This window comes from Balearica regulorum, chromosome 2, assembly GCF_011004875.1.
Source record: "Balearica regulorum gibbericeps isolate bBalReg1 chromosome 2, bBalReg1.pri, whole genome shotgun sequence".
Classification (NCBI taxonomy): domain Eukaryota; kingdom Metazoa; phylum Chordata; class Aves; order Gruiformes; family Gruidae; genus Balearica; species Balearica regulorum.
In genome coordinates, this window is record NC_046185.1 from 145,827,720 (window position 1) to 145,852,674 (window position 24,955).

Consider the following 24,955-nt stretch of genomic DNA (forward strand, 5'->3'; position numbering starts at 1 on the left):
ATGGTTTTCTTTTCTATGCCAGTATTATTTTTCAGATAGTAAAAACATGTTGAGAATATCAATCCCATTAATAGACCACATGCAAGACCAACTTAAGAATGCTACCTGTTTAGCATTCTTTGAGTATAGCAAATAGGAGGCATCATTAAAATTTTGTTTAATTCTTTGGCATAATTCAAGGAAATCCATTCAGATGGCTGTGATGATTGTTTTTTTTGGAAAAGCTGCTTTATGCTGATTGCCCGCATGTTTCCTTCCTGATTCTTCAGTACTGGCTATAAAATATTCAAGTTTGGGTCATATATTTTAATGAGAGACAGGCTATGGTAGCAGAAGTTTTAATCAGCCCTATGAAGAGGAATGCACTGCATGAGAGAGTGATAAGCTAATAAACTCCAACAGCACCTTTAAATACAGAATGTGTAAGTCTTTGTATTTTAAACTTTATTTAATAAGACTAAAGTGTTTGCTGTTTCTTAAACTGTCTGGGGGAGCAAAGCTGCCGATATGAAAGTATATGATGCAAACTATTACAGCTGTTCCTACTGGGGCCTGCATGGACATATAGTGAAATTATCATGATTGAACCAGTCACTTTTTTCACTGTGAGCAAAACTGTCTCAAATGTTCTCCAAAATGAAGAGGGTATAAGACTGTATTTATAACAGTTACTATACTCAGTAAAGGTGTAGAAATTTGACCAGTGGAGGTAACGTAACTGTGAGTGTGACCCTTTATTTGGTGCTTTAAAAAGAGGTGCTGATACAGTGACAACAGAATAAATCACACAGGAAGAAACTGAGAAGTGTTGCTACATCAGACAATTTTTAGTAGCCTAGGAAATACTGGTTCTTTACAGGTTACACTGTGCCTTTATGAGCTGTATGATGCACTGCAATAGAAAAGGAGGTGTTGGGGAAGAAAACAGGTTGCACAGTGTAAGACCATCAGGAGAGTGAGTCATGAGGTGTGCCTATAGCTGTATTTTAGTGGGCATAAGTCCATTGAGGTGCCCTTCCTGACAGATGAAAGAGCTAGAATTTCTGTGAAGAATTTAGAAAGTCTTAGAAGCGATGCATAAAACTTGCAGCTGACTAGGAAGGAAACAAAAAGTGCAGAGAATAAGGAAATATTTAAACAGTCTTAGCCTGGTATTTTAATTATTTGACAAATCTGCATCTTTTTATTAATTTACAAATACTGAATTTATTTCTGATGATGGGCTTTTCCCCCATGTTGGTGTTTCCAAATGTTTTGAAGGGTTTTTCCTTGTAGTTTTATGTCTAGTTCAAAATGCCCGGTGAATTGGTCAACTAAGTTGTATGGGATGATTTGTGGTGTTACTTCTAATTTATCTGGAACTCATAAACTGGCTTTGGACCTCACAAATTTATCTAGGAAAAAGAAAGAGAGGAGCACTTTAGGAAAAGATATGTAAGTGAAGATAAGCATGTGAAGGAAGTTTTATAATTTAGACTTTTTTACTATTGACAGCATTTTATCTTTAAAGACTATATTATAAATTCACATAAATTTTAATGTCTTTATTATGAGATTCCTTCCCTACTGTATGCTCAGAGAGGAAGCAATGACAGTTATTTTATAGACTAACAAGATTTATATTCAGTTTTTGTTTGCCATCATTCTATTCATGAAGTTTCTGAGGATATTGGACTGAGATTCCAACTTGCTTTGGATGGATAACTAAACAAACAAGAATGCTTTTTTTTTTTTTTTTTTTTTTTAATTGCTAGTCAAAGGTCAGATTTCAGCTTGCAATTTTGAAACCAAAATCTCTCAAGATTCTTCCATTTCCTAATTCAGGAGAAATATTGTATTTTGGTATGATACTCATGGTGACATTTCTTTAATTATAAATGCCATAACTGTCTGCATTGGTCAGGACTTTATGCCTTTCCTGTGAGTTTGAACTTGTCTGTCAAGGGCTATACCTGAAGTTCAATGCATTTTTGGTCTGCTTTTCTTTAAAGGTTGAGAACTTGCAAAGACGTGAGTGAAATCTTCTGACTTACTATATTGTACTTCTGGGATTTTGATAGTAATTGTAGTGGAAATAGATAGTTCTCACTAATTTCAGTGTATACAAAAAATGCATGTTGAATTCATCTGTGTAGGGATAAAGTTCAGCTTTTTAATTCTTTTTCAATTTAGGTACTAAGGTCAGGTGTGGTTTAACATTAATTTAGTTTAGATGCTAAAATATATCATTCCAGAAAAGTGATTCATCTTCTGGTTTCTCTGGGGATACTAAGCTTTAAACAATAGCATATAGCTTTTCCAAAATCCTGCTCTGTGAAAGCATTTGACCTCATAAAACTCAAATATCTTAAAATTTTTTTTCCAAAGTTCAGAAATTAACTTTATTTTTATGAAAGACCAAAGTTCTAGAGGAGAGCACCATGTGCAAATCAGCTGTAAATGATGAGACTGGGGGAGTGAGGTGGAAGTTTGGATGACGGCCTAATACTTGTTTATCTCTTCCTCTGTAATAATTGTACAAGATTTAGAAAACCCTTTCTATCAAGTTGGAGTCAGTTTTCTTTACTGAATTACAGATTTTACTAATTTTGCAGTCTCCATTTTATTCCAGGTTTGTGCACAGGAATTTGTGGTTTTGTAGAACATACTGTAGCAAAGAAATTTTGCCTTCTGACAGTCAAAAAATATTTTTGGATAGAAGTTGGTTTATGGATGATAATGTGATGAAAGTTCCCATTTTTTTATAAGGGTAATTTGAAAATAAGCACTTCATATTATCTATAGACTATCAGATTTAATACAGGAAAAAGTGGAACTGGTTACTGACCTGCTGACATTTAACATGTATCATCCTTTGTCTTGAGTTTTGTTTATTGTACTGCTTTCCTCTTATTTGCACACTTAAGTTTTCTGAGCTCTCTGAATTCGGAAAAGGAAAAGACCTCTTTCTCTCAAATTTTTCACAGCTTGCAACTTCAGAAACTGTGATACAGGCTGCAGGCATTTCAGTTGTTTTCCCATTGTCAGCAGACATACAGTGACCTCTGCTATATTCTGCTTTTGTCATGAAACTTTAATCTCTTTATGTGATATTTAGCTCAGTGTTGGGGCCTCCTGTAGGTTGCATTTTTGGCAGAGTAAGATCACACAGTTTTCTGTTTCTTGTTGTGAGGATTTAGTTGAGATGAGCCAGCAGAAGCTGCAGCAGTGTAAGGGGTGTGGTACCTTCTGGGGCCACTTCCAACGCTGGGGCCTGCTGGATGACATTTTCACTGGCTTGGCATTGCCTAAACGTGCCAAGCTCAGGTATGCGAGGAGATGACAGTCAAGTGGCAGAGAAGAAAGTGTGATGGTATGTCAGATACATGCATAAGACAAATCAGGAATTGCAGAAAAGTGTGAGATGGATGCTGATAACCTAGGTTTTGCATTCAGTGCTTGGATCTGATTACCTCTATCACAGTAATAAAATCCATAGCCACTTTATATAGTCCCCAGAATTAGTAAAAAAATTAGGGTTTCTTATCTCAGAAAAATGGTCGGCTTGATATACACCTTAGCTAGCATGATTCTGGACATTTTTAGTCTTTTTCTCCACAGTGACAAATGAACTCTTTTAGTGTGACTTTAGCCATTCATATCTTGAACAGCAGCTTTGTTTGTTATACCAGAGAAAATGGTGACCTCGTTTGTTTACCTCTGCACTGTTGAACACGGCTGTCATGATTTAGCTCTGACCTGGATTTACTATCACATTAGAGAGCCTCAGGACTCCTTTCAAATTAGAGGTCTATAGCAGTGTTTAGGTTTTGTGTATTTTTGCTATGCAATTCATTCTATATTTTATTTTATCTGACTTTATCTTCATGATCAGTTACAGCATTTGTTTTTCTCCCTACAGTTAATGGTATTGATTCGTTGTGGAATACAGATCCTTTAACAAAGGTCCAGTACCAGATAAACACTGAGGCAGCTCTGAAATGGCACCAGGCAAGAAAAAGCTGTCAGCAACAGAAGGCAGAGTTATTAAGCATCACAGAGTTGCATGAACAAACATACCTGACAGGTAGTGTAATATTATCCATCTTTTTTTTTTGTTGTTTTTGTGTGGGTTGTGGGGTTTGGTGTTTTTTTTTTTTTTAAGTGCATTGTTGTAACAGTGAACCTTATATTGCATGTACCATCTTGAAAACTGATGTTTGTTCAGTTCTGGTAATTAGTAGATTTAAATCGTTATCTTGTATGATTCAGCTGGAAAAATCAGACAGATAATGATTATTTTATTCTGATTAAATATTGCCAGAAACTTACAGTAACATAAAAAATATAGCAGATGTCACCTGCAAACTTGCTGAGGGTGCACTTAATCCCACTGTCTATGTCACTGATGAAGATATTTAATATTATCTGTCCCATACAGACCCTAGAGGGTCACCACTTGTTACTGATTTCCATTTGGACGTTGAATCATTGACTGTAACTCTTTGGATGCAGACATCAAGCCAATTCCTTATTCATCAAATCTATATTTCTCCAATTTAGAGGAATGATAAATGTATTTTTAATTTTCATTTATCATTTAAATTAAACTTTTGTTTAAATTAAACTTTTGTTTTCAATTTAAAGATTTGGTCAAAACATGGGTCTTTTTTTTACGGAGTGTGATGAAATTGTTGTTGAAATTAATGCTCAAGGGAGCAATCTGTCACTAACATGTAGGAGTGAGTTATTAGTAGGTGTGTTTTAATTGCAAACTAGTAGATATGGCTGCCAAATGTATGTGAAAATCAGTTTTTCATTTTACAGTTACCCTGGCAGTACTGGGATTTCCTGTCATACTCAGTTCTTGATTGTCTTAACCACAACTTGTTTATATAGAAGAAGTACTGGAACACATTAACGTATTGGTGCCAAATCAGGCTTTGGTATGACATTCTGGTCCTTTCCAGTGCTTGGCTACCCTTCCTTTTAACCTTGCTAAGCTTCACGTGCTGCCCATAATCATGGTGTCAAAGACAACTAAATATATAGAGCAAAATTACATACTGGCATGATGCCATCAGCAGAAGCAGAAATAAATAATATATACTGCACAACAATTTTCTGTGAGCTATGCGGAAATATATTTAATTCAAAAAAATCAGGAGCCATCCAGCTGGACTTCCAAGTCTTATATGAAAGGCAGAGATAGACAATTGATTAATAATGACTATAAATAATGCTACAGAATTCACCAGGACCATAGATAAGCATGATATTTCTAGGTGCTTTTCAGAACTAGAGCGAGAAGTTGGAACTGGTTTTGGAAGCCTGATTTAACATTAGCTAAAGAAGTGAAATCAGATGAGTTTGAAAAATGTACAAGATGATGTGCTTTTAAAAAGATGATGTTTGGAATGATTGCATTTTAATGCAGTTTGATAAAATGCAGAGTTTTTTTACTTTACAATATTTCATAAGTTTGAAAGTCACACTTTTTCAATTTATTGCAAGAGAAAATATGCAACAGGAAACTATTCATGTTTCATTTTTGAAAACTGATTTTTGGTTTTGTGACCTTTTGTGCAACTTTTTCAATTTAATATTTTATAATTATGAAAAAACCATTATTTGTTTCATAGTTATGATCATTGGTTTACAATGAGCATGCAGAAGTGTAATTTTGTTTTCTATTATTTTAATAAAATTCTTCACACCTAAAAATGTGAAAACTTTAAAAGCAAAGTGATCCATGTAAGATGGCAGGTTTTGCAGGTTTAGCACAGCCAGCTCTACTAAAAGGTTAAAAGTTGTTAAACGTGCACTTGGAAAAAGGAGAAGCAGACGGTTTAGTAAGAATTCAGCTCTCAAGTTCTGAGAACATGTTTGCTCTTGCTGTGTACTTCCAGTGTCTCTTTTTGTCTCTGTTACCTAGGTGTGACTGGTGGACTCAGTTCTGCTCTCTGGTTTGGGCTTAACAGTTTGAATTTCAACAGTGGATGGCAATGGGTTGGTGGTGCTCCTTTTCGATACTTAAATTGGGTTCCAGGTAAGGTTAAATATGTTGCTACTCAGTTTAAAAGGCAAACATTTGGTCATCATGTAACATATTAATTTTCTAGTACTGTGTTCTCCTGCAATTATTGAGCTTGTTTTGATGTTGAAAGATTCTGACTGTGGCTATAAACACTGTGAGTAATGACCCTTATGCTAGGGATACACACTGGGCTTAATTTATTATTCACAATGGAAATGTTAGCCTCAAAATCCAAGGAGAGTTTTAAAAGTAATCTATTTACACTTCATTTGTATATCTTCTTAATTTACTTTATTTCTATATGAATACAGAATAAATCTGATGCTATAGGTGTCCTCATTTGTGAGATTAGACTGGTCAGTGAATGTTAGGGGTTTTTTTAAATTCCTTTCCCTTCCAATTTGTTTTGGTTATTTGCTTAAAGATTGGACTTTCATTTTCATTTAGGATTAACCTACCCATGACAGTAACACATATCAAACTGAACATGTTAAATTAGTCTACTTTGAAGCAAACCAAGATACTTCACACCTGTAGTTGCAATGTTGAGCTCTGATGCCGTTATTAAAAAGCTAGTCTCCTATGCCATACATGGTGAAGAAGAGGTGCTTTTCTGGTTTACTATTCAGAGTGCCTATGTCAAGATATCTTTTTGCAGGACCCTTTTTCCCTTGCACTGGCTATTCAGGAAGCCTTTGGAGACTAATTTAATTTAGATGTCTGAAGTTATGCAGAGTAAATACTTTATCTTCACTGAGCATGTCACATGTAACTATATCTACAGTAACTATAAATGCACTGCATCGTATCATCCATTGGCTTCCTTGTTTTATGTGGACAAACTTTATAAAGAGCTCTCCAATGGAGTGAGCACAGAAGGCAAACAGATGGGCTGAACTGCAAGTTGCTGTGGAGGTATTTATAGGTCCATCATCCAAGTGCACTGATGAGGATCTGCCTGTAATGAAGAGTGGGGGAAAACGGATTGTGAGGTGGAGCCAAAGTAGCAAGGGGAGCTGTTCATGGTTGTTAAAACTGCAGACAGCTCTCAGTTGTCTTGTATGAACTATGTGGATTTTAGTGTAACCAAAATGAGCTCCATTTATCTTTATCTCCTTATATTCTTTAATTTCATTCAGAGATAATACTCTTAAGTCCATAGCACTAATATAAAATAGGTTTTGTCTCCTTCAGAAGTTTACTTTGGTCAGCCTACCTCTATCTCATCCCCATTACCCTGGATGTTGAAGAGCTGATTGTTCTTCAACTAATATAGTTTAAAAGAATTTGTGGAAGGTTCATATTTTTCCATCTCACTAGCCTTAAATAAATAACAGAAAAACATGGGAGCTAAGTTATCAATACTTAAACTAGAATTACGCTGATTAGGCTTTTGGGAGAACTACCTGCCAACAGCTGAACTATTTTTGTGCATTAAAACGATTTAAATTTGTATTTTTGAATTAAGATCTTTTTCTCCTATGGGAAGAAGATATAACATGACTGCAAATATAAGACTAACTGTAATCTAAGGTAATGAAATCATAATGATATAGGAAAATTTTCAGTGAACCGTCTTGCACACTAAAAAATATTGTTTTGCTGTGTTTATGGCTGAGTAAGCAAGCACTTGCTTGCTATGTATTATAGTGGCATGTGTTCAGAAATGAAAGAAAATCCATGTTAAGTTTAATCATGTTAGACTAGATCTCGAAAAGTTAATCCAGTTTATTGCAGAAATTTGTTCTGTACTCTAGGTGCTACTTCTCTTCTAGATGTTTCTGTTAGTGCTAATGCTAATCTTCAACTGAAAATATCCAAATATCCTGCTATTGTTGTATTGTTTAGACAAGTGGACAAAAAGCTCACATTAGCAAAATAATTACTTATAATTTTTCTGTCTTTATTATTATACTCAGAACAGAATTTGACTTAGTATACTGAATGTTTTTTTCACCTAAAGATCAGTGAAATTAATGAAATTAGACTAAACAAATTCTTTGTTTAGAAAGGGAAAAAACCCAAACAAATAAATAACTGCACTGTAATACCTTCCATCAAGACTTTGAACTTGTGAAGAGGCTGTTAAATTGTGAACTGGATAAATATCTCAACTTGTGGTTGCTGTGAAAAAATATGTCGTAAGGGAATGAAATGCCCCATTCAGTCTAAAGGACTGTGGAGAATAGCAATTGTCTACATGTTAATGTTATCTTATAATGAAAGTATGGAACAGATTAGAATGTGAGAATAATTAAGAGGGTAACCATGTTGTGCTTATACTTTGCTGAGGTTTTGTTTTTATTTTTTTTTTTTTTTTAAAGGACATCCTTCTCCAGAACCTGGAAAAATCTGTGCAGCATTAAATCCTGGCAAAGGTGCTAAGTGGGAGAATCGGGAATGCGATCAGAAACTTGGCTATATTTGTAAACGAGGAAATGCTACTTTAGAATCTTTCATTATTCCTACAGGTAGGTTTGGTAATAAATCCTCAACAAATTATTAATGGCCAGTGTTTTTTATCTGTAATACTAATAGGTGTTTGTTATTGCACATTGTAAAACCAAGCAAAGGTCTCTTGCAGGCTGTGCCTTGACCAAGATTCCCTGTAAAAGTGAACAGTGTGTACTTCCTTTTTGTTCTGGCCTCCCTACTTCCTGCACAGTAATCTTTCTTCAGTAGTTTTCAGTTCTAAATTGCAGAAATGGTGGAGTTCTCTTTTCCAAAACCAAGCAGACTTGTCAGATTTTGTTCATAAAATAAAAAGAGAAATAATGTAATGTTTAAAAAACAGATGTAATTATCCAAAGCCCCATGTACTCAGTGAAACTAATCTGTTTCTTCTTGCTGTTATTTTTACTACTTATTGCCAGTGCAAGTTTGTAGTGGACTAGAGGAATGTGTTAAACTTGTTTTGAGAGAGTTAAATAATTTTTATATATCTATTTTATAAATATGTATTTACGTATAGATATAAAAATTTATTTATATAAGAAAGTATTTAACTTATTTATGAAATTATATAAATTATGTATATACAGACACTTTTTCTGAAGAAATGTAATTCTAGCAGTTGTCTAGTGTACATGGGAAAGACAAAACAGGGATAAATTTTCATAGCTTTATTTAAACCTCTTTTCTTATTATCTCTCTGTGTATTATAAAAACCTTGTAACTTATACCTTTGTTTCATCACTCCTTTCTGTTCTTTCTGAGTTTCTTTCTCTTTCCAGGACATAATACCTCCACTGACATTATTTTGTACAGGTTTTAGAAGCAGAAAGCTAAACCATTACTTGCTTTCCAGTCCATTTATTAATAAGCATTATTGGAAAACCAGATGTTTTGGAAACTCAGTGTTTGATGTTTGGCTTAAAAAATATGGTTTTGCCACTATATAATCAGTTCAGTCAAAAACACTTAGGATAGAGACTTCTGCCTAATTTGTTTTGCTTTATTGCTAAGAGAAAAAAAACCCACAAGAATGAGCTAGTGTCTCGTTAATTAAATATTGAAATCAATATTTAATACTTTAATTAAAATAATAATTCAGTATTGAAATCAAGCATATTTATTGCCTTATCTAAGAAGGACTTCAGTGCATTTTTAATTATTTCCTAAATTAAGATGTAAAGTTTTGCTAGTGTTTGTATACAGTCAATAACCCAATAGTTTAATTTATATAGGTTGTCTTAGATTGTTCAGTTGGCTACTGCTCATCTTTTCAGGTTTCATACATCAGTTCTTAAACACTGATGACTATAAATATACTATCAATTCAATAGTAGCTGCTATTTTATTTAGATTTAAACTCAGTTTTAGGAGCCATTTCTTTCTTATGCATTAGGCTTTTCATTCTCCCCTCACCCCCTCAGTTTACCAGTAATTTGGTGGAAGAACAGAAATGAGACGAAAGTTTTCAATTGTACAGAAATTGCTGAGTAAACACGGTGACAGATTAACCAGAGATTGGCAGTGATTAATTTCATAAAATATTTTCCAAAATGTCCCATGGGGGGAAGTCATAAAAGGAATAAGCATGAGATCATGCAAGGTGTTAAGTGCCCTCAGCTTCTAATGATGTAAAGGAAAACTCATGGCAGATGATGTTTTCCTCACTAGGGCTCCTGAGTCAAGAAATAAATTAATCACAAATTTATATATATACTTAGTTGTGCACTTAACATTACACACTGAGACAATCCTTTCAAATTTTAACCCTAGAAGTTACAATTGAAAATAGCAAAGCAGTATGCGACGACTGTGGGACAGAAGAACACTTTACAACAGAAGAATATAATCATGCTTATGTCCAAAACAAAGTAGAGAAAAATCTTTACAGAATATTTATTCTTGTTGCAGATGAAGATTTTAACGAAGCCAACAGCTGTCAGGTTTTTTTTTTATAGCAGAAGTGTTTTTTCCAGCAGAGGGCCACATCATTGTATACATCTAAGTGATGTAGAATCTTAAGGCTTCAAGGCATTTGCCCTGTAATACAACAAAGTGGATTAATAGGAACCTGTTAATTTCACCTGCAAAACTTGCTTGTTTTTAAACTTAATTTTCTAAGAAAAGGCTGGCTGTCTACTTCCACCAAGTGACTGCCAAAATAAATTTCATCCCAATCCAACAAGGTGAATCTTAAAGTATGGTTTCCAAATGTTTCATAAAACATTCAATTATAGGAAATAAATGCTCTTAGTGTCACTGTTGTGACTGCTGTGTGAGCTTTCTTATCACACCATAAAGGATAGGTGAGAGAGAGAAATCTGAATACCTGAGTCACGAGACAAAATTCAGCTAGTGCTTTCACCCTTTTAGACATCCAGGTCAATCACTGTGAGATCTTCAGACTTCAGGAAGCCAAGCTTATAATAAGTTTACAAAAGTATTTGCTCTCTATTTGAGGAATAACCATTCCATGCCTACAAACTTCATTTCTGTATCTTGATCTTTACACAGTAAATTCATCAGCTTGACAATTTTTTACACATAAATGCGATTTCCATTATAACATCTTATTTGTTGTAATTTGCACTGCTGCTTTTGCCTAAGTCGCGTGAAATTCAGGGAGTAGTACTTGTTTCCATTAGGATGAAAAAATAGATTGTATGGCTTTGTGTTGTCATGTATTTTTAAAAAAAGGAGAATAGGGAGGCACAGAGTTCATTTTTGAATACTGGAAATTAAGATCTGAAGACTTTCTCTTACTCAGAAATCTCCAGCTTTGTCATTCAATAAGATTTGCATCAAACAAACTAGACTGTCAACTGCTTTTCTTGTTTTGTGGCAACAAATTCCCTGGTGTTACTGGATTTACAAGCAAAAAGAGACTCTCACGGACTCATTGGGGAATAAATACCTTTGCAACTGTCTTTGTAGCCGTGTCTGAACTGCTGATGTCTGTTCTATTCAGTGCTTGCAGTTTGCAGAAGGGTGCACCGTGTTGGAGGTGCATATATGCCTAGCTTTTTTTTTTCAAAGCAATTCTCTGACTGTTAGAGCAAAGCACTGTAAAATGCATATGCTGCCTGACTGGTCATGACTTTGGATGTCTACTTAAATATTTCTATGGAATGTACCCCTCTGTTATATATAAACACTTTGCTTCTCCTTCCCTGACATACAGAATTTCTCCAAACCTGCTGTCCTTGTTCTACTCTATATATTGGTGTTTGCTAAACCCATCTGCTGATTATAAATGAAGTGCTGCAAGAATGATAATTTGTTTCTACAATGGCAATATTCTGTTTGTTATATGTTTGAGTGGCACTCCTCCCAAAGCTGAATTGTTTGCTGAACAATGATGGGGTTGTTGGCAGTACTCTGGTGCTGTTCTGTTGAACTTTTAATAGAAAGTTTTAAGCATAAATCATTTCCTTTGACAGTATAATCTTCTCAATGAAGCTTTCAAAAAGGATTCCTAAACCCAGTATTATTTGGGTTCTTTCATGATCCTGTAAAAGCAGTTATTTTTTCTTTGCTAGTCTAGCAAATGGGGCTAATCCATAAAATGTTTAAGGTTTGAGGAAAATATACCCTTATAAATATGTTTTGTAAGCCCAGGTTCTTAACATATAAAGCTATATAACATAGAGGAGAAAGAGAAATGTTGACATGAATATAGAAAAAATGATAAAGCACAGCTATGCAAACCTTACCTTTCAGCATGTATGTATGCATATAAAAGTCAAAACTGCGTTTTATGGTAATTTTTAACTCTGCCTTTTCACAAGATGCAAGCACTTGTTTGCAACTGTAGTGTTCTTTAAAAACATCTGGAAGTTTCAACTTTTAATCATGCATGCAGATTATTATTCCTGTACATATTTTTCAGCTCTATTGTTCTTCATGAAGAAAATACATAATTAATTAATTTGTTTGTTAAAGCTTTCCTTATGTGATTTTTCAGTCTTTACTTAAGAATAGAATTCTGAAACTCTTCATGATAATTTTTCTTTTCAGAGACTAATGTACCTATTAGATGTCCTGATCAATGGATGTCATATGCTGGTCACTGTTACATAATTCACAGGGACCCCAAAATATGGAAAGATGCCTTAACATCTTGCAGGAAAGAGGATGGGGATCTGGCGAGCATCCATAATGTTGAAGAGTACAGCTTTGTTATTTCCCAGCTTGGGTACCGTGAGTATTATTTTACAATAACATATATATGTTTACACTAAGAATAAAGAGTTTTGAATATATCTTATCTAGTAATAAAAGGAGGAGCCTGTTTAAAAAAAAAAAAAAAAAAAAGTCCTGATCACAGGGTGTAAAAGGACTTAAATTTTAAATTTAAAAAAGTCTTTGAAAGAAAAATACCCACACAATAAGAACATGAACACCAAAAAAACTGTACCATCACAGAAAAGCTGTGGTCAGTGCTGTGAACTGCATCAACCTCAAATCCCTATTCCTTCGGGTCTGCTTGTACCTCCTTTTGTACAGATTAAAACAATTTTCAACCTTTTCAGAAGCTGGAAGGAGTTTTATTACTGGTTTGCAAAGACAGATGAGGGGAAGCAAAGTCCATTGGTCCATGACAGTTTGGGAAGATCTGGGTTCTATTACCAGCACTGCCATGTCCTTATTTTTCAAGCCACGCTGCTGGTGTTTCTTCTGAAAAAGGAAGCTGTCTGTCCCAGTATGTGTATTCAGATGTGCCCCAAATTAAATATGGTACTTAGGTGCTTGGTTTCTGAACGCACATTCGAGTTGGTGCAAGGCAAGTTATGCTACAGATGCTGTGTGTTCATTAGGGGAGATGCATCATCCTGATGCTGAGGCAATTTTGTGGTTGCTATTGCTTTACATGAACCTGATTTTGCATGCAGGATCAGTTACTGCTTTTTGATAGGAGGAGCATGTTCGCACCTATGTATGCTTCTTTGTAGTAACTGATCCTATGTGTGCTTTTAGTGCCAGGTAAGTGTGAGTTAGTTTATCCTTCACTGAAAGTGCAGTAAGCTGCTTTGAGCTGCAGTGTAACGGCAGTCTTGGAGTGGCAATCATAAAACAGCTGATATGCTTTAGTTTTGTATCCTAGCGAACTCCATGTCAACTCGTGCTTGTCCTCACATTCCTGAAAGAGTGATTTGTTGTTCTTTCATGAACAACATGAAACTTTTTCAGAGGAGATTATTAGGAAAGGTGGGACCTCCTGATGAGACATTAGGACATTTGAAAGAAGTTAGGTTCTGAAGGAAATTAGTTGTATTTTCACCTTACTCCTTTGAAGCAGATTATTTTGTAGCCTAATGTCTTCTCCAGAGACCTTTCCTGAACTGACTGCACTGCACTGTTTTTGTAAAATTGAGTGTTTCTGAAAGGCAAATAGTCCTGAAGGAAACCAGGCTTCTCACATATGGCACAGTCACTGCAACAGACTATTTTGAAAGCATTCTTTTCAGAGGAGTAAAATTGGAACAACTGAAGAAGCCTTTTAAGGCAGCTTATGAGAGTATCAGATTACCCTTGTTCACCACTGAGATGACAACACCATGTATTGCAGTGCCTAGAAAATCTTGTCTGCATCAGAACTCTGCTGCAATAAGTGCTGTACAGAAAGAACAAAAGTCTGTCTTTGTGCCAAACAATTCCCAGTCCCATGATAAAACAAAGGAAGAAGGGGTACAATGAGATGAGTATTGTCATAGTAGCTGAGCTTTTGTTGGCATCACCCACAAAGGAGAACTTTAGAGAGGAACATGAAGAGGAATAAAGAAGTGTGTTCTGGATGTTTATGCAGAAGTCCAGCACAAATGTGGCCCAGTGCATGCCTGAGAGAGTGGGAAACAGCTTTTTTACAAGTGGCTGGGGAAGAAAAAAATCTTGATATTTAGTCACCCAGCTTTAGAGATGCTTGCAAAACTGTGACAGCATTTCTTCTTGAGAGGAGAAAATGTTTTGTAGGAAGAGGCTCCACAGAACTGTTTAAGAATGCTGTTTAGTGTTCGTATTACTATGGTATGAGCCCACCACAGTATGACCTCTGGCCATGGATGAGGCCTCTGCTCTGCTAGGTGCTCAATAAACACAGACACAAAGATTTTAACAGATAACTAAACAAAAAAGAAATTAGAGAGCATGGATGGTGGTACCTAAGGAGGGAATGAGAGCATGATTGGCAGTGGAATTGGAACAGGTTTCAATTTTGGTAGCAGAGGAGACTTTAAAGGAGAGTACAGAGATGCAGTCTTGGGGGACTTCTGAACATGAAGAGCAGTCTGGAAGAAGAGGTCAAGGTGCCTGTTTAAAATGGAGCCTGATGTCCTGTGAATCTGAGCCCTTCTTATTGGGGGAGAGATGGTAAGGACAGTATGGATGAGCTATGAGGGCTGATCATGCTTAGGTATAGTAAGGCTGGGAGAGACAAGGGAGGGAAAGAGAAAGGAGAGAGAGTTGACTCCATTAAAGCGACAGGCTGGGAGGGTGATTTCTGCAGCAGCTTGGTTGGTCAAAATGGGAAGCCTCCATGTTCCTGTAACTAGCTGATGGGGGAAATGTCACAGGAGAGTTTTAAATTGTTGGGGTATCTAGGAAAACCTTCATCTGAAATGTGTTAATCGAAAAAAAATGATTGCCTTGGAGGCAATGACTTTTAACTGTTTTACAGGCACTTCTGCTGCTAGTGACAGCAGCAACAGAAAAGAAACAGTTCCAGTTCCATTGAGAGACCCACTCCGGCAGTTGATGTCTTTTGGGGTGGGCTCACAATCCCATTTTTAATTTCCATGGGTGATTTCATTGTCAGGTTAACTGTGGTCAGTTTGGATAGAGGATGTTAGAGGAAGACTTACAGAAGAAGGCAAGAACTATAATAACAAACTGAAGAGAGAAACCTCTGAGTGCTGTAGATGAGTTGTAGAAATTCAAGGTCATAAGCGTTACAAAGTAGTCTCCCTATCATTCGTGAAAAATACTCATAATGAGTAAGGTCTAGCAACCAAGTAGTTCATACTCCACTTGGAAGGACTGCTATCTAAGGAAAGGACTGTACATGTATTTGGTCAGTGTGATCTGACAGTGTGAGCTGTGGTCAAAAGGAAATACCTGCTGGCTTTAGCATAGGCTGGATGACAGACTATAAATAAAATAATTTAAAAAATGCCACTTGCACTGAACAAAGTCATAAAATCAGTTCTAGAGAGGAATACCCTTTGATGATGATGGAGTTTAAATTTTAATCCTCCTTATCCAAATAGTTTATTCAGAACAAAACTAGGTATGAACATTATAGCAGCAATGTGTTAGAATGGAGGATTTTAAGCACAAACCAATAAACCTTTAAGAAACAGCTGCTGCAAAGTAACATCCTTGTTCAGTCCTGCACTTTCCTTCCAGCCAAAACCCAACAGTTAACTCCATTAACAGTAAAAAGGAAGAAAGTCCAACAACTGTATGAAATGCATTTTGCTCTGAAATGTAATAAAATATAGGAACACATATAATGGGAAAACTTGCAAGTAGTCTGGTTGTCAGCTCTAAAAGACAACACTGGGTGTCATTAGAAAATACACACTTCTTTCTTCACTAGACTAAAGGTAGGAGGAAAAGGGGAGGTAGCATTTCATTCAGGTGTTTATTCACATCTTGCTAAAAGAGTTTTGAGCTGGAAAAAAAAGAATTAACCTTGTTGTGTTGCAATGTAATTCAACAAAGAGAGTATTTTGGCTGTTTTATACAAAGTTAAACACTCTTATTGTATTGCCACTACAGTGAGTGGCCTTTCCTGATGACTGGAGTGGATATATGAGGAATGGTTTGCCCTCTTTATGAAACAGGGAGCCTTAATTTCCTGTGACTGCCTTTTAAACTTCCTGAGAATAAATCACTTTCTGTTCCATGAAAATAAAAGTTCACATCATACAAAAGGACTGTTACCAACCTTGTTAATGTACGTTTTAGAGCCAGCTGATGAGCTGTGGATTGGGTTGAATGACCTCAAGGTTCAGATGTATTTTGAATGGAGCGATGGGACACCTGTCACCTACACCAAGTGGCTTCGTGGAGAACCCACTCATGCAAACAACAGGCAAGAAGACTGTGTTGTTATGAAAGGAAAGGTAAAGTCATGTAGCTATTGACGTAGTTATCTTATAATTTAATTTATCCTTTGGCTTTGTTCTATGCAAGACCATAAAACTAGAGGATGTTACTGTTTGAAGCAGCCTATTTTAGAGTCTTATAGGTGTTATACATAGGTTCCTTTTTTGAGGAAGGATCCCTATTCAAAGTTGCCAGAAAGTTGGTTTTGTTGTCTTCCCTGAGACAGCAAGGCTTTTCTTGAAGGCAGCTTCCCCCCAAGATCCATATTTTTGGATTTCAGTTTGTGCATGTAGGCTTTTTTCAAGAAACTTAATTACACTGTGAAGCACATGAACATGTAAATGCTTTTCTTCAGGAAGCTACAAAGACATTTTGGATATGTGTGGATTTTTTTCTCTTTGAAAATGGGATATACACCTACCTTTAAAATTGTACTAGCCATTTTTAATGATGTTAGAGAGAAATACTATCTTTACAAGAAAATAGAAACCTTCATTTTCTTTTCCTAGGCAAAGTTATAAATTTTGGGTCTAGGTGGATTAGGTGTTATGCTTGTATCTGCACTGCACATGAAGAGCTGTGAGAAAAGTAGTTAGCAATGACATTAATGGAAGCCTTTGCTGAGTGACTGTATATCTACAATTAAAAGGCTGCTTTGAAAAGACTGCCTTTCGGAATATGGCAATGATCGATGACCTAGGTGTACTACAGGAACTGAGATAATACTTGCTATAAAAGTCAGTCTGTGTGTGATGTTGCAAAATGGTATTTTTTCTCTTTGTGATAATTAAAAATATTGAACTTACCACCTCCTTCAGGTTTTACCTATTTTATTAGGAGGAAAAAAAATATTTACCCGTACCAAAGGCATTTTCTTATTTTGCAGAATCAAAACTTGAGGGTTGTGCTTTTGGTGAATGCACTTATAAATTGAGGAAGAGAACCAATTTTCCCAATTGGCCTGAACACTATACAGAGCTTGCCTCATAGGGCAAGCCCCCATCCAAGCCCCAATAGGCCTAGTTTTCTGATGTGCTTCACTTAGGTGCAATCATCAACAGCAACAGTGGCATGTATGTTCATGTGTCTCCATCATTCCAGTGCACAAACGCTCAAGTTCAGAAATGGAGATTGAGTGCAGCAGGAGAAGGCTGAGCCAGCTCTGCAGCAGGAAGAAGCTGTAGTGGCCATAGAGGAGTTAGCAGGTGCAGCACTAGAAGAAAAATGGACCACATCATTAGTTCCAGGAAGGAACGAGGAAGAGAATTAGAACAGCATCCTTGGGAGAGCAAAACTGCAGTAGTATCCATGGAAGAGGCAAGCCTGTGTAGGTTATAGCATATTAATCTCCCAAAACTGAGCACAACTATATGTGTTTGTGGAGGTGTTCTCTGGCCTGGCCAGAGTTCACATCTGCAGTTTCATTGCTGTATGAACTCAGCAAGGGAGAAGGAACTTCCTGTGCAGTCAGATGTGTCCGGAAGATTAGAATTTAATGTGTATTTAAGTGAAGAATGTTGCGCTGGTCAGAAGCATAGGTAAAAATATAATCTATTAAATCTGATTGTCCATTGTATTAGTGGACATGCTCTGGTGAGAAGAGTGTAAATGCATATTTATTGCATGGCAACCAGGCCATGGTGCACATGGTAATTGAACAAAGAGATTTTTAAAGGTGCCGGGATTTTTGTGCTCCATTGTCTGTGCAGTGGCTATGCCTGTGCCGGTTGAGGGTGTAGTAGGTGCTTTGTTTAACAGAATTACAGAGTCAGACAGTGGAAGGAAGCTGAATGCTCAAATGTGAGGGTCAAACAATAGAGGTTGTAAATGGTGGTTGCTTCAAGGACTTTTATGCTGGTCAAGGCTGGAGAACGTGCTCAGGAATGGGAGGTTTGCAAGGTAGCTGGCCTTGGTGCATGTGGGTGGTGAGCTGCAAGGAATATATAGTTGAGCTTTTGTCTCATCTGTCATCCTTTGCCTGTTAGCTACCTTCATCTGTTGGTGTGAACTTTGGGGTTTTATGGTATTGTACATGGAAGTATCGATTCAGCAAGTATTAGAGGAGGTTAGAGGCTGACAAGCATTTCATAATTTGGCTAGTACTCTTAAAAAAGTACTGAGATTGCTCTTGATATTCACAGTTCCTCAATGAAATCTTTTTAAATTATGTATCTTTTTTTTACAGTCTTTTGGAACATATAGGGCAGCTTAAATCCATTGGTAAAGCCTTGATTTTTATCAGAACAACTTGACTGCCTTCAAATCAGGAGTTTCGACAAAAACCAGCAAGGGGCAAAATTTGTTTTGTGGCTCTCTGAGGATCTGGATGGCATTTTCTGGCCAAGTGTTACAGTATGTTGGGGGACTTGGATTCAGGTTAAAAATCTCAATTTGTGTACAGAAGCTGAGATCCACTAGATTCTATTTTTCTGCAAACCTAAGCAAATCACTTCTTGTGATAGTTTGAATTCAAGAACTTGTTGCATTTCTCTAGGAAAGAGACAGCTACCTCAGTCTCTGTTGCAAGATTAGAGGAATGACACATCTGGTTAATTCCATAAGACCTTAGGAGAAAGGTGAGGCATGGAGAGATTGCAACTAGCCCTACCAGTATCCTCTGGTGCAGGGCAGGAACAGCATGGTCTGGAGTAAATTCATGACACTCCGCAATGCCAAGCCCTGAAAGAACTGTTCTACCCAATGTTTTCCCCCCTCCATGTGGCCATTCATTGAAACCTACTGGATAAGGAAATGGATGGAAAAATAGGAGTCATAGAATCATAGAATCGTTTAGAGTGGAAAAGACCGTTAAGATCATCAAATCCAACTGTTAACCTAACACTGCCAAGTCCACCACTAAAGAGTGTCCCTAAGCACCACGTCTACATGTCTTTTAAATACCTACAGGGATGGTGACTCGACAACTTCCCTGGGCAACCTGTTACAATGACTGATAACCCTTTCTGTGAAGAAAGTTTTCCCAATATCCAATCTAAATTACTTCCTCTCTCATTTTGATGGATTGAGATAGCGGATGTTTTAAGGTCTCCCAACTAAATATTTCTTTGTTTCTCAGAGAGTATGAACTGTTACAGTACTATTCCATACCCATTGCTTTATGTGGCTGGTCTCTCTGCTGCTCATATATGTAGCAGCAGATAATTAGCCTTCAAGGATAATGAAAAAAAGGAAGCACCAGGGAGCAATAAGGATCAGCTCCTTCCTAACAGGTGAGGAGTCACAAGCCAAGCATAATAGCCTGACTTACAGGGACAGAGCCTGTCCAGCCAGAGCCTGTCTCACTGTCCCCAGCCAGGGTGCAGGGCAGGTGGGGTAGGCAGCTGGTGGCAGACCAGAGCCCATGTCTGGGATGATGAGGTGGGTCCAAGGTCAAGCCAAGTAGCTGAGTCAGGATCAGGCCTGGAGAGAATAACCAGGGTCAGACACAATCCAGAGATTGCTGGGCAAGTACATAGTGACAGGGCAAGTCAAGGATCAAGCTAGTAAGACAGTCCAAAGGTTAGGCTCTGGATCAACAAAGCCCATAGCCAGGTACAGATGTTGCTGGAGTGAGAGACAAGTACTTCTGTTTACAGCATGGACAGGAATTGAAGGCCCAGGTCTGAGCTTGAGTGGAGCCCCAGGGCCCATGGGCAGGCAGGTGGATGGAGGCCTCAAGTGACCATGATGGGGGCCATTTAGGTCTATTGGTACCCTCAAGCCACTAACTGAAATTTAGAAATGAATTGTAACAGTAAGGCATGCAACAATGCCATCAGAAAGGACTTCTATTTATAACATACTTGTTGATTGTGTTATGATTTTTGTCTATTTTTCGTTGAATTTGGTGGTCACAGATGTGGTTTTATTTGAACTCCTTTTTCATTACATTGTTTTTACTTTTCATTTTGATTTGACTCTGTACCTTTTGGACAGTGATGCAAATTAATGTGATACAAATTTGCTATGATGTGAAGAAGCTACCATTTGTCCAGTTTAACATTTTGAAAGGGTAGCTGTTGGCATATGCTATGTTTTAGTTTTTCTACCATCATTTTTGATGGGAAGACTCTTGCTTTCTATACCAAGTAGTAAGTCGGACTGGTAAATGTTTCTTTCAAGGCTAAATTTTAAGGCCTTGATGCCTGCTATCAGACCAGGTTTTCCCTTGGGTTCAAAAGTCAGTAATTTCTGTTGTGAGAGTTATAGATTAAAAAAACACAACACATTTTAGCTATATACAGACTTTTCATATACATGGTTTTGTGTGGAAAGCTAATTTTATTGTGGGTTCTTCTCAACTCTTTCAAAATCTGTATTTGTTAAATAGTTGAATAGTACTTAGTAGGATAAGTAACTTCAGATTCCATGGAAGTGGCACTAGCCCAGTATTTCTTGGGATCAGCTATCAGCTAACTAATCGAAGCATAATTGTAAGTTGATTTTCCCTGTTTTTTGTTGAAGTTTGTCTACCTAAGTATGTATATGGTTCCATTGCTGATTATTTTGGGTTGTTCTCTCCTTGGCTGAATTCATCTCGATCCATCATTTATTTTTGTGGAACAAAACCTGCCCCTGTCTGTGACAGCTCCTTCTTTTTAAAGGAAGTGTTTGGGTTTACTTAGTGAGGAAGTAGGAGAACAGAGAGATATTTGCAAAAGGCAGCTTATAAGACATGGTAAGAAGGCCCTAGAAGAACTGTGAAGACATGGTTATGGGAAGACAGCAAAGGATCTTCCTGCAGCTAAAGAGCCAAAGATTCAGAGTAATTTTTCCTATATTCAAGAAGTCTAAAGGTTGTGAAAGTTGTGCTGATTTCTTCCAGGCTGAGAAGGCCAGTTTTGGGTAGTTATTTGAAGTGCCTACCAGCCTATTGAGACTGAGAAAGAGAAGGTAGGAGATGATGACACAGCCACCAATGGACTTGCCTGCTTGTGGTCGTCATAAGACAGGGAAGACACAAGAACCAGCTGAACATCCTAGGGTTCTTCATTGTTGTAGGCAGTAGTGTTGAGCTTTGGGCAAGTTTTTGCTGGAAATGGGGTTCGTTGAGGCTCTTGAGGACTTTGCATATTGTGGCACAAAGGATTGTGTATTATCATGATGATCATTTTACATTTTGTCAGGGCGAGGGGGGAGAAAAAAAAGAAAAGAAAAAAAAAAAGAAAGAAATTGCTGCCCACCTGCTATGATTTTACCTTTACAAAAGTGGAGTCTTTAAGGCGCAGGTGAGAGCGCTTTGCACAGGGGTTTCTCTTCCTCTCCCCATTCCTTAGTTCATCTGTTGAAACAAAATTGTGTAAAATATACTGGGAACATGGTGTAAGGTTCTTTACTTTCAGTACAGTTCCTGCTGAATGTCATTGTTTCTTCTGATAATCTGTAGTATGAGGAATAACAATGTTAATTCTAGCTTCGACAAGGAACTTTTTGCATCTTCAAAGTTTTATGTAAGTATTAACCAAGGAATGTAGTCTTCTGGGTTTTTTTCTGTTGCAACTGGATTTCTGCTTTGAGAGATGACATCTCCCTTTCCTCCTGCATGCTTATTAAATCAGTAGTCTTTGTAAAGATGGTGTATTGCTGTCACCTCCAAGGGTTTGATTGTCAGAAGGATAAATAATCAAAGATGTAAGTCAATAGTGCATCAGCCCCAGCAGAAACGAGGTTGGAATAAAGTACCGAACTTAGATGTAGGTTTTGCTTCTTTGAAAGCTAGCGAAAAAGAATTACTTAAAAGCATAAAGCACCTTTGTTGAAGACTAAATCCCACTTGACTGTGATGTTCTGTTCTTATGTTCAGGATGGATTTTGGGCAGACCATTCTTGTGAGAAGAAAATTGGCTACATCTGTAAAAGGAAACCTATGTCAGAAGCTCCTACAGAAGAGGAAACTATTGACATGGGCTGCCAGAGAGTAAGTGAAGAAAAAGCTGTCTGATCTGAACAGGCTGCTAGGAATGATCAAGAGGAGAAAATGCCACCTAGGTGACAGACAAAACAGGAAAAATGAGTTCTGTGTTTTCATCAGAACAGTTCACCTTCTCATTTCTATGGCAGATGGGATAGGTGATACAAATGAATAAATCTAGGCTCTGACTGTCATTAGGCTATTGATGGTCCCTTTCTTTTTCCAGAACTTAAACCAAAATGCAAACCTGTAGTCCCTGCAGCAGGCCATTTTTCCTTGATTGGCATTCAAGTCTTCCTAAGGAATTTTCCTGTACCAGCAGTTGCTATTCAGCTCTGTCTACAATTTTCTTCGGAATTATTCACAGCAGGAAGGGTGTGCTTGTCTACATACTATTCTCAAGGCTTTGCTGTGATCTCTGGCAGTGCTCTCTACTTTGAAGAATTTGTTATGAGTGCCTGAGCAAAATGAATCCATTGTGCTCCTTCTGAACTGCCAGTGGATCTGTTATTTATTTGGTAATGCTCACCTTCTGGATAACATAACACTCAGTAATTCTGAAAAACGTACTGTAATTTGTTATGTCATAGGGAATCTTACTGGTTTTTTTGTTTTCCATGAAAAAAATTGCCTTTTCTCCCAAGTCTGCTTTACACAGCTGCAGAGGAAGTCTTTGATGTTTATTCCCAGTATTTGTAAAAGATTACCTGGGAACCTTACAAATATTCAACTGTTGGAGAAGATGAAGGGATCCTAATGCTTATGGATGTTATTCTTGCCTAGAGAACTAAGTACATACTTGTAGAAAAACCTCTCTTATAGGTGACAAATTGAAAACCATCAGAAGAAAATTTGTGTGAATTTTCTGTGGCTGGTCATAGCAAACTCTTCCTCTGTAAGCATATTCCTGAATGAATGACATTTGAATGACAAAACATTAGAAGAGAGTGTTAATGCTAAACAATAACAAACTTGTTTGAGGTGTCATTCCCTTTGTGAAAATCCAAACTGAAATTTGCTTCTCAAGACCGTTCTCATGATTGCACAATGCCTGTGTGCTAGTTATAATCCCATACTGAGCACTAAAGGTGCAAAGCCTCTCATGCCTTTATAAGGGGAGTGCACTGATTAAAAATTCATTATATATGAAAAATTGTTTTATGAAACAAAATTTTAAAAAGCTTTAATCCTGCCTATTTCCAGTCTGTTTTTTTCAGTTCAGTTGATCCTTTGTCTAATGGTTAGCTGGCAGTGGTATGAATCAGTTTTGTTTTGTTGGGGTTTTTTTGTTTGTTTGTTTGTGTTTCAAGAAGTTTACAAAAGCTGCAACATATGTGATCACTTAATGTTTATTTTGACAGGGTTGGAAAAGATATGGTTTTTATTGTTACTTCATTGGAAATACATTTGTATCATTTTCTCAAGCAAATCAAACCTGTGGAAGGCATCAGGCCTTTTTAGCAACTGTTGAAGACAGGTATGTAAGTCTACGTGCATGAGGGGATCACATGAGGATTCAACATCTAGTATCTTCTGAATATCAAATAAAGACTTTGATATGGACAAAAATCTTGCTTGAGAGGACAGCTATCTGTAGATACAGAACTTCTCACAGTTTTTGTATGTATTCCGTTTATAGTAAAAATAGGTGATGGCTGTGACATCAATATTGATATAGATGGTTATGTCAAGGAAAAAATAGAATTATCTTTTCTATTTCCTTAATTGTAGTGGCTTGAGGATGGGTTTTACTTGAATGAGGGATGCAGAATCCAGTTTTGATTATTAAATGAAGAAATATGGCTGTGAATTCCTTTCAAAAGGTATTTCAAGTGAGCAAGAGGATATAACTTTTACCTATCTGGTCTTCTCAGAATTGAGCTACTTTTAACAAAATTAAGTAAGAAACTAAATGATGATAGAAGTGCTTGGTATCTGAAAATTCGTCACAATCAGCCAGAGTTCAGTGTGTGCTAAATCTCTGAACAGCTGATGCACATTACTGAATGTGGAATATTGGGAAAATCAAAGTTAAGATTAAGAAACAAAGCTTATTTTGCTTGCAGGTGACTCGATGCTTTACAATTTCTCTTATTTGTTTCTACATAATCTAAATAGATATATTCTAGTGTGAAAGCTCCAGCTGTCATGAATGGTAGCTCTCTGAATGTAGGTAGCACTGCAGTGGTTATAAAAATGGTTTAACATTAATGTGGTCTTCAGACTAAATGTTGTTAAGGGGAGACTTCTTTTAGGGCTCTGATTTATTAAAAGCTGGTTGTTTAAACACCGTAGTGAACTATGACAGGCTTTACCTCTACATAGGTTTGTTTCCCAAACATAGCTCTTCCTGCATGATCATTGGATCTAATTTTCAGTGTTTGACAATTTAGTATCATACCACTCTAGCCTCTACTTTTGTATATTCCTTTAATAATGCTGAGATTCCTTTTCCAGTTTTGGATTTGCTT

General features: G+C 36.9%; 1 protein-coding gene across 3 annotated transcripts in view; it reads left to right on the top strand.

Annotated features, from left to right (window-relative positions):
• MRC1 (mannose receptor C-type 1) overlaps nucleotides 1-24,955 on the top strand; it is a 61,632-nt gene that overhangs the window by 7,376 nt on the left and 29,301 nt on the right. For all 3 annotated transcript variants that reach the window (XM_075746294.1, XM_075746295.1, XM_075746296.1), the window contains 7 exons: nucleotides 3,902-4,066; nucleotides 5,915-6,028; nucleotides 8,341-8,487; nucleotides 12,485-12,667; nucleotides 16,433-16,590; nucleotides 22,377-22,490; nucleotides 23,846-23,961. In XM_075746294.1, the coding sequence (XP_075602409.1) occupies nucleotides 3,902-4,066; nucleotides 5,915-6,028; nucleotides 8,341-8,487; nucleotides 12,485-12,667; nucleotides 16,433-16,590; nucleotides 22,377-22,490; nucleotides 23,846-23,961 (997 nt within the window). The remainder of the gene's footprint in view (nucleotides 1-3,901; nucleotides 4,067-5,914; nucleotides 6,029-8,340; nucleotides 8,488-12,484; nucleotides 12,668-16,432; nucleotides 16,591-22,376; nucleotides 22,491-23,845; nucleotides 23,962-24,955) is intronic.